The sequence below is a fragment of the Chanodichthys erythropterus genome, chromosome 11 (assembly GCF_024489055.1).
Source record: "Chanodichthys erythropterus isolate Z2021 chromosome 11, ASM2448905v1, whole genome shotgun sequence".
Classification (NCBI taxonomy): domain Eukaryota; kingdom Metazoa; phylum Chordata; class Actinopteri; order Cypriniformes; family Xenocyprididae; genus Chanodichthys; species Chanodichthys erythropterus.
The window spans coordinates 52,014,733-52,025,388 of record NC_090231.1 but is presented as its reverse complement, the minus strand read 5'-3'; the positions used below and the strand labels follow the sequence as shown (position 1 = coordinate 52,025,388).

Below are 10,656 nucleotides of genomic sequence, written 5' to 3'. Positions count from 1 at the left end.
CTTTCGTAAGCATTCGAGAGAGACTGGTTCCCCTTACGACTTCGGGCCTAGTGATTCCACGGAGAATGAATTCACAATGGACAGTGACTCAAGTGCTCAAGGTTCTACATCTTTTTTTAGGCAGGCGTGCTCCCCTACGCAGACCAGAGAGAAGAAAAAATGCCGAAGAGGCTCAAGGGCGTCAAAGAAACTTACGACCGTGGACTCGGAGCTTCTCAAAGAGACGGTAATTAATATCTCTGAAAAAGAACTGTCTATTGACCAAATTGGGGTTTTATCTAAAGGACTGTCATTTGTTCCAACGAGTGGTGTTAATGCTTTTGGCCTGAAGGTTGATTTATTCAAATGTTTTAGACAGATGAAATTACGATATTTTTTTTCTAAATCTGTGTCTGATTCATCTAATAGACTTACACCCTTTAGACCTAAGAGTACTTTTTGCCCACATGTGTCGAACCATACTATTCATACTTTTTGTCGGTTGGTTGAACAAGATGTTATGAGAACCTGCTCCGTTAGTAAAGAAAAGTCTTATAATCTTTCTTTGAATGAGAAAAAAGCTCTGACAGAATTGATGAATGATCCGAATATTATTATAAAACCAGCGGATAAAGGAGGAGCTATTGTAGTTCAAGATAAGATTAAATACCAACACGAAATTCTCTCGCAGTTACAAAATTCTAGGTTTTATAAGAAACTGCCTAGTGATCCTACGAGCCACTATCAATCTGAGGTTTTTTCCTTTTTAGAGAATGCGAAAACACAAGGCTGGATATCCCAAACGGATTTTAACTTTTTATATTGCCAACATCCGATTAGACCTGTTTTTTATACTCTTCCTATGATCCATAAGCGTTTAATTGACCCTCCAGGCCGACCAATTGTGGCACAGACGAACTCACTTTTATCTCCTTTATCCCAATATGTTGACTTTTTTATTAAACCATATGTTCAGTCTTTACCGTCTTATATTAGGGATTCTACTGACTTTGTTAATAAGATTTCTGATTTACATGATTTACCGGATGATTCTTTATTATTAACTTTGGATATAACCAGTCTATACACAAACATCTCACATGAGAGAGGGCTTAATGCCCTTAGATATTACCTTGCTGCACGAGGTGATGCCACACCACCTTCAGAGTTTCTTGTTGAGATGGCTTCATATGTTTTGAAATATAATTATTTCAGTTTTGATAAGGATTTTTTTCTTCAGATCAGCGGTACTGCAATGGGTTCGATCTTTGCCCCTAATTATGCCAACTTGTTTATGGGTTTTTTTTGAGTATTATGTATTTAATTTTGGAAAAAATCCTTTTTGTCCACGTATTATCAAATGGTATAGATACATTGATGATATATTTTGTATTTTTTTGGGAGACTATGATGAGGTTTGTGAATTTGTGTCCATTTTAAATGATTTTGTTGACGATTTGAAATTTACTGTGGAGGTTTCCTAGGGTACATTTTCTAGATATGTGGGTACAAAAGAATGAAGGTCAGTTGATTACAACTCTGTTTACAAAAGAAACTGATCGCAACACGTTGTTACTTGCGACCAGCTTCCATCCTACTTCTTTGAAGAAGGGTCTACCCAAGAGTCAGTTTTTTAGATTGAGGAGAATTTGCCATTCAGATACAGATTTTATTGAAAAATCGGAAATTATGAAAAAGAAATTTTTAGATAGAGGGTATCCTTCTGAATGGATTGACGAAGCATTCAGTACTACTTTTCAAAAGACTCGTTCTGATTTATTAAAAAAGAGGTCAAGAAAAGTGAAAAAGCATTCCTTTACTTTTATTACGACCTATTCTTCAAAGTCATTCTTGATACGTTCCATTTTTAAAAAATATTGGTATTTATTATCCTCTGATCCCGAACTGAGTACAATTTTCCGACACCCTCCATTGATTGTATTTAAACGAGCAAAAAATCGGAAAGATCATGTAGTACACGCTCGTTTTCAAAGTGGTATTGCTAGGTCCTCTCAGAAATGAATTAGTCCATTACAAAATGGAAATTATCGCTGTGGTAATTGTGCGCAGTGTAACAATACAACAAAAACCTCATTCTTTTGTCATCCTAGAACTGGGAAGAAATATGGTATTCATTCTGTTATCACTTGTACGTCTACACACGTTGTTTATCTGATTCGGTGTCCTTGTGGTTTGGGCTATGTGGGAAAAACTTCACGTCAATTGAAACAAAGAATCAGTGAACATAAAAGTTCTATCAGAAGAAAAGATGTTAACTATCCAGTCGCTGCCCATTTTTTATCTTTTAATCATGATGTTTCTTCCTTACGCTTCTGTGGGATTGAAAAAGTGAATGTGCCACCTAGAGGGGGCGATATTGAATTGCTCTTACAGAGACGTGAATTGTTCTGGATTTTTACTCTTCAGACTTTATCACCTATGGGTATGAATGATGAAGCATTGTTTAATGTGATGTTATGAAATATGATCATTAGATATATGATATCATTAATAATACTCCTTTATATTTATTATATATATATATTCCATTTTATTATATAATTGTTGAGTTAATAATGTGATGTGGTGTTAATGATTATTTAATCACTGATCTTGATTGGATATTGATGATTCTTTGTGATTCATGATGTTTTAAATACAATGGAGTTTGAATACAATGTTTATGCCTGATGAAGATCTTACGATCGAAACGTTGCTAATAAAGTGTCTTTCTTATTGTTTTGCAAGTTGATAGTGTGCGGGATTCATTTTTTTGTTTTTTCAAAATGTAAAATTTAAAATCATTTTGGCAGTACTCACAGTAGAATAGGCCAGAGCCCCATTACTGATTCGGAGAACGGCAATCCTCTGCAGGCACTCGACGATACGTGAGCAAGCTCGCGCCTCCCTCTGAGCCATCCATAACACTCGCTCATCAGCCAGCATCAGATTACTGGAGATATCCACCATCACATCTCCCAGCTGAGAGAGGAAATGCAGTTAGAGACAATGCATGCACACCCACAGCACTGCTGATTCCTCTGGCGTGCGTTACACCCACAATCAGACTACATACTAATTCAATGTACACACACACACACACACACAAACAAGGACATTTTTGTTACACTCCCATCACAGATGCAATACTTCTGCATTCCTGCATTCCTGAAATTAACACAACCTGACATCACACCCAGAAAAATGTTGATAAGTGAATCCTTTCTTTAAAGAACTCAAATGTGATTACTGGGATGCGTCCAACATTCCCACACTAGAGAAACACACTGCAAATGTTATCAAAAAAAAACAATGCCGGAGCCCTAAACAGCCTCCTCTTTGTCAACTCAATATGACTGAGTTCCACTAAATTCCAAAGCAAAATTACACAAGCATGGCAAAATGGCAAGGCAAGTAAAATTTAATAACGTGTCCTTGCAATATGTGAGATGTTGAATGATGGTACAGATCCCTGCGCAGGTGTTACACGATAACATTTCCCCTCAACACTGAGTGAAGTGCAACCTGATCCTCAAAAATAGGTTCTACGTTCCTGTGGCCCAGTGTCCAAATCCCTCCATTCTGATCCTATCTGCTCCTCTCCTTACAGATTCAACTGCAAAAGCCTGTTTTGTTCTCCAGAGAGGAATGGAGGTGGCGAACAGTGACGCTGCTTTAAATTAATGGTTATAAACCACTGTCCACAACAATATTCAAAGGCCACATGATTCTTCCAGTTATTTGTAATTTACTATATAAAGATTTTTTTTTTTTGTCAATTTCTACACGATAACAAATATATATGACAGTTTTTCAGGTCTAGAAATTATGGAACCTTGTTTCCGCCATGGAATAAAAAGAAAAAGCATAATTTCGACTTTATATCATGCAATTCTGAGGAAAAAAAGTCAGAACTGTGAGATAAAAAGACGTTATTGTGAGTTATAGAGTCAGAACTGTGTGATAAAGTCACAATTGCATGTTATGAGGTCATAACTATGTGATATAGTCACAATCTTTTTTCTTAGAATTGTGAGATATAAACTTGGAATTGCGAGTTCAACCCCCGGTTTCACAGAAAAGGCTTAAGCTAGTCCTAGACTAAAATTAATGTTTGAGCTGTTTTAACTGAAAGCAACTTGTACTAAGATATCTTAAAATATGTCAGTGTCATTGTTTTGTCTCAAGATGTACACCAGTAATGTTTTTTTTTTTCCTAGTAAAAGTTTATAAAAGCTACTTAAATGCCCTAATTAAACTGAGGCCTAATCCTGGCTAAGGCTAAGCCCTGTCTGTGAAACCGGGCCATGAAGTCCAATTCTGAGGGGAAAAAAGACTGACTCTTTTTTTCTCAGAATTGCGATTTTATATCTCACAATTCTGACTTTATAACTCACAATTCTGATTTCATAAATCGCATGAGTTTATATCTCGCAATTCTGACTTTATAACTCGCAATTTTGAGTTTATAACTCGCAATTTTGAGTTTATATCTCGCAATTCTGAAAAAATAAATAAAATGAGAATTGCGAGATGTAAACTAGCAATTGGGAGAAAAAAAGTCAGAATTGTGAGATAATTCACTTTTTTATTTTTTATTCAGGGGTGGAAACAAGCTTCCATAAGGGTCAATAAAATAAGGAATAACTTGATTTTCAGCTCATTTTAATGGTTGTTTTGTCTTATTTTAACCCTATAAAAGCCTGCTGAGTCAAATTTCTAAGCCCTTTAAATTCTTTTTGAGTCTTGAGTCTTTTTGCTGTGAAATCTTTCCTGATTTTTATGAAGAAAACATAATATTTATATTGTTAGTAATATTTCAAGATGAACACTTACTGGACTGAAGCAACTTTGGTTTGCTTGATTATCCATTTTTAGAAAAATCATGGTAAAATGTGACTATCAAATATAATCCATCAGGCTTTTGAGGATACATTTATTTGTTCATCTCTCAATCATCATTGTATTGCACTGCATTTTATTTTTTGCCACCCACAATACAAATTACAGAGCTTTGATCATAAAACTAAGCATTTGAATATAATCTTAAGATGATATGGTGATATTTATATGCATTTTATGCAAGAAATCTGCTATACTGTTATAAAGATCTCACTGACCTGCATTACAAGCTATCCGAATTTTATTTTCTGGCCATATAAATATCAGCAACTGCACTAAATTGCATATTTTTGCTCAGTTTGTGTCTGAATAAAACTGAGGTGTTCCTCCTCAAGTATGAGCTCCATATTCTCACAACATTGTACTATATGAACCATGAAAGCATGATGTATCAAATATGACACTCAACAAAAACACATGCACATTCTAAAGGTTAAAAAAATAATAATAATAATAATAAAAATAATAATAATATTTTGGGTTGCACTGAAAAAATAACATTCGGTTATGAATGTTTGTTAACATTAATACAATAACAGTTTTTCCCCTATATGACGACTTTATTTGATTCACCTCTTTATACTTCTCTGCAAACTTGCCAATCTTCTCAATCATCTCTGCTACAAAGATCACATCAACCTTGTCAGAGAAGTTGGGTGCCTCTGCAGTGTAAGCCAACAGCTGCTGCGCTGTCTGAACTGCATTGGTCAGATTCAGAGGCATCTGATATTCAAGAAAAGGAAGCAAAAAATGAGAACAGGCAGAGAAGAATCAAATATATCTGACTAAAAAGGTGCATTAAAATACTGTATTGCAAAGTTACAGTCACCTACCTGGTTGATGATATAAAGCACACGTGTGACGTCTTTCATATATTCACAGCGCGAGTAGTCGTCATCTGCCCACTGTCCACCCCGGTCACATCGCCTCCATGCACGTCGCTCTTCGGCTGAGCTGCCTGAATAAATGCCAGCTCCGGTCACCTGCCGTTTACAGGGCAAGTATGCCGTAATGCCAGCCAGTGTACGAGGCCATCTGCATACAGAAAAAAACACATGCTAAATGTGTGGTCAGGGTAACGCGCAAGAAAGGAAGTACCAAGAACATCACTTGTCTGTAGTATTGAATGGCCTTAAATGAGAATACATTTGATTGAAGTGGTTAAAATGCGCAATAACATTTAAAAAAAAAAATACAAAACAGTCTGATGGTTTTTGCTTGCACCTTAATAGTGGTTTCACTTAGATCTATAACCACTAGAGTGCAGCGGAGAGCTAAAATATAAGGGACATTTGTTTTGATACTGTCATACACATGTGATTCAATGAATGAAATGATCCACAGATCTAAGCTAATAATTTATACTGCTTTCAATACAGCCATGACACATGGCGAGCCATCATTGTTATATTCAACACCTTTACCAATGCAAAGTTTGGGGTCAGTAATATTTTTTTTTTTTTTTTTTTTTTTTTTTTTACATTAAACGCATCAAAATGTGACAATAAATAAATGTTCTTTTAAACTATTCTACACAAAGCATCCTGGGGGAAAAAAAGAAAATCAGTTTCCACAAAATTTTGAAGCAGTTTCAACACTGATAACATTAGCATTTTAAAATAATTTCTGAATGTCATGTGACACTGGAGACTGCAGTAACTGTGCTGAAAATTCAATGTTGCATCAAACGAATAAATTACATTTTAAAATATATTCTAATTTCTTTTAAATTGTAATAATATTTCAGAATATTCGTGAATATACAAAATGCAATCTTGGCGAGCAGAAGGAACCTCTTTCAAAATCTTTTTTACCAGTAATGTACATCTGATGAAGTGTTCACAAGACTCACCTATACTCCCCCTTGTTGTTTGACACCCGATCTGGCATACAGTACTTGGCAGAACTCTCCAAAACCACAATGTGGACCGTCCTAGTGTTGTTTCCTCGACTGGTGCGCACACGACACTCCCAGTTCCCAGTGAATCCCGGCTGGATGTTGGAAATGGTCAAGGCGCTGTGTGAGAAATCAAACAAAAACTTGTTGCTCCAGGAGAATGGGTTTAGCATAACAGATTTCAGTATTCCACTGAAATGGTAACACTTTACAATAAGGTTCTAGCAGTTTCCAGCACAATGTTAGTAGATCAAGTGTTAGTTTATATTTCAGGTGTATGTATCGCCATGCTCCAAGGCAAACATTGCTCATAGTGTGATTCATGTACATCTAGTGTGCAGAAATGGCATTTTGAAGTCGGTATTGGGTTTGGTGTCTACTTCATGGCTGGTTTCTATTACCTGGCTATTAAAGAGCAATTCTGCACCATGCTTTTCTCTATGTAGATGCCCTGAGTGGCATCAGGTTCCACCATCTTCCCATCCTGATACCACAGAACTTGCATGTCCTCATCCACGAAAGAGGCCATGCACTGAAATGGCAAGCTGTCGCCCTGGAAGACGATCTGATGTTGAGATGGAGTCATCTGGAAGGAGGGAAGCTCTAGAGGAGCGTCTAAAATAGAGAACGCAAAAAAACAAAGAGAGAAAAAAAGAACACTGTGGTCAGCCACGGATAACTGCTTTTTGCAAAAGTTGACATTAATGAGTGACCTGAGAGCAGTTTTATTGTAGTTCTTGCACAAGCTATGGTTAGAAAGTCCAAAATCAACATAAATGGGAGGCCCAAACCAAGGCTGAAGGTCTTTTATAGCAGGATTACTTTTCTTTTGGTTTAGGAGAGTGTGTTGGTAAAAGAACAGGAAATCGCTGGTTTTTGAGTTTGTTTGTTTGTTTTTTCAACAACTCAATTTAGGACATTTGATTAGACTATTAGCAAAAGTGTTTTATTTATTTATTTTTTTTATCAGCTTTATCTTAAAATACAGATAAGGCACCTAATGTGCAATATGTAATAGGTCATGAAAAGCTAAGGTCTGTTTACTCTTATCCGACTTCTTGTTGCAGAATGTTATTTAAATACAACATATTTAATAAAAAGAATACAGCATTATTAATAAAAAGAATTACATTGAAATAAATGTACAAATATACAAGAAAACATATTTAAAAAAAAATTATTTGTGTGAGGCTTAGAAAACATTACTTCAGTATAAATACAACAGAAGTCAGTGTAAAATCTCCAGCATGACAGAAAACAAGTCTGTGAGAGTGTATTCTTACCACAGGTGAGCGTTTCAGGCTTGAGCGAGGTTATTAGCTGACCCTGTAGGGAGCGAGGGAACGAGCAGCGAGTTTCCTTCACCACTACAGCCTTCTCTTTGATCCAGACCACCAACCATTGCAGGTTACAGTCACACAGAAGATACGGGCTATCAAACTCCCTAAAAATGTATACAGCATGTTCAAAAATTATTGAACAAACTACATCAGAGCCAAACGTTTTTTGATAACATCATAAGAACATTCCTTTCAACAGAGCGTGGATTAACAGATGCATTACATTTAGACTAGGGTCTGAGTGTAAACTTTGAATGTGTGAAGACATGCCAAGTGTTATGAGAGCTTATCTCAATTGTTTACGTTAATGAGTATGAAGCTTGAGAAGACAAGTACTAATAAACTGCAATCTGCATTTTATTTCAGGTGTTGCACATTGCAATTTTACAATGTGCAAATGATGCAAAGTACAATAAAACACTTACAGTACTTTCAGAGAGCCAAGGCTGTCGAAGATCCCATGAGATAGTGAAGAAAACTTGTTCTCCGAAAGGTTACTACAACAAAAACAGGGTTATGATGAGCAAAATATACAATCCTAAATGGAAATTGATGTTAACATCATAAGTCATCTTTTTTGTTTTATATAGTGTAAATTGCCCTTAAAGGATTAGTTCACTTTCAAATAAAATTTTCCTGATAATTTACTCACCCCCATTTCATCCAACATGTTCATGACTTTCTTTCTTCAGTCGAAAAGAAATTAAGGTTTTTGATGAAAACGTTCCAGGATTATTCTCCTTATAGTGGACTTCAATGGGTACCAAACGGTTGAAGGTCAAAATTACAGTATCATTGCAGCTTCAAAGGGCTTTAAATGATACCAGATGAGGAAGAAGAGTCTTATCTAGTGAAACGATCTTTCATTTTAGAAAAAAAATACAACTGTATATGCTTTATAAACACAAATTTCTTATTCTTAAAAAAAAAAAACTTACGCTGTATGTCCTACACCTTCCCTATTCTACTTATGGAAAAAAACAAATTTGGCGCCAAGTTTCTTTCCGTAAGTTGACACTGAAACTGTAATTTTGACCTTCAACCGTTTGGAGACCAGTGAAGTCCACTATAAGGAGAATAATCCTGGAATGTTTTCATCAAAAACCTTAATTTCTTTTCGACTGAAGAAAGACATGAACATCTTGGATGACATGGGGGTGAGTAAATTATCAGGAAAATTTTATTTGAAAGTGAACTAATCCTTTAAAAGGTGCAGTAAGTGATTTCGGAGAAACACTGCTGATATTTGAAATCAACCCAAACAAACACACCCCTCCCTTCATTGCTCCGCTCCCAAAATGCAGGAACACGCAATGCAGTGGATGTCTCTTTATCACAGCTGAAGTGAAGCAAAATAATGCTTTGCGAAAATAAAGCGAAGATGGCAAATGGAAAACAAGGAAGAACAAAAAAAAGAACACACAGTACACAAGAGTATACAAGCAAAAGTTTGTTGATGGTCTCCAGCAGAACAGCAGCTCCATACAAACAATGACACTCAAAACTGCCCTGTTACTATAGCTAATTTTACAACACCAGCATATCTTGGTTTTGCAAAATAGCAAAACCTATGTTAAGGCCTGCACACAACAAAAATGATAACTATAAAGATAAAGCTCTAAATTTTTTTCTAAATATAAAACAATAGCAGTGCACACACTACAGCTATAATGATAACAATATTGAGAAACGATATCATTGGGATCACTTTCAGAACGATTTTTTTTCCAGCTGCTGAATGATAAAACACTGACAGCCAATCAGAATCCATTCTAATTTAAGGGCTTGTGCATTTAAAATGGCAGACGTCATTGTGGAGAAGATAATTGCAGAGGTCCAGAAAAAGCCACCACTGTTTGACAAGCCAAACCCTCTTTTCAATGATACTTTAAAGAAAATGGATTTATGGAGAGAAAAAATAAAAAATAAATAAAATAAATAAATAAATATAAACACATATATATACAATTTTATACCCTCAGAATAAATGGTGAGAAGTATTAATGATGAGATCATTATACCAGGCTAGCAAACAGTGTAACATAAAATTACCTCAGGTATCCAGCTCTAGTTTCGACAACATTGTCTTGTTTCCTTTGAAGTTGCAGTGAAAAAGACTATTTTTTATTTTATTTATTTATTTATTTTTATTCCACTATATTGACTTCGTCGGTTAAATTCACTGTTTCATTAACTTCAATCGATTACACTAGCTATTCACTTGAAACATAGCATGCTGGTTAAAAACATGTAAATGCAACAAAAACATGTTGTGCACACTTTGAAACCGCAGCGCGTGAGCTTAGAATAAACAGACCATTATCATTTGTTAGTGTGGACGAAAATATAATTATCTTTATAGTTATTGTTCTTGGTGTGAACAGGCCTATACTCGCATATGGAGCAGAAACAACGCAACCTCTGCTCCCATTTTCAGGCCTTCCCGCTTTGGTCTCTCCAGTGTTGGAAAGCTTTTCTAATATTAACACGGGTCCTAAAGCTCATTAAAGATCATAACTCTTCTTTTTCTGGTGATAT

General features: G+C 35.7%; 1 protein-coding gene across 1 annotated transcript in view; it reads right to left on the bottom strand.

Moving 5' to 3' along the window:
* The window catches only part of LOC137030044 (adhesion G protein-coupled receptor A3), a 62,363-nt gene that overhangs the window by 18,018 nt on the left and 33,689 nt on the right, over nucleotides 1–10,656 (bottom strand). Inside the window, exons 5-11 of the mRNA XM_067400005.1 lie at nucleotides 8,544–8,615; nucleotides 8,062–8,222; nucleotides 7,180–7,393; nucleotides 6,734–6,898; nucleotides 5,715–5,916; nucleotides 5,455–5,604; nucleotides 2,800–2,961 (exon numbers count right to left, since the gene is read on the bottom strand). Of these exons, the coding sequence (XP_067256106.1) occupies nucleotides 2,800–2,961; nucleotides 5,455–5,604; nucleotides 5,715–5,916; nucleotides 6,734–6,898; nucleotides 7,180–7,393; nucleotides 8,062–8,222; nucleotides 8,544–8,615 (1,126 nt within the window). The remainder of the gene's footprint in view (nucleotides 1–2,799; nucleotides 2,962–5,454; nucleotides 5,605–5,714; nucleotides 5,917–6,733; nucleotides 6,899–7,179; nucleotides 7,394–8,061; nucleotides 8,223–8,543; nucleotides 8,616–10,656) is intronic.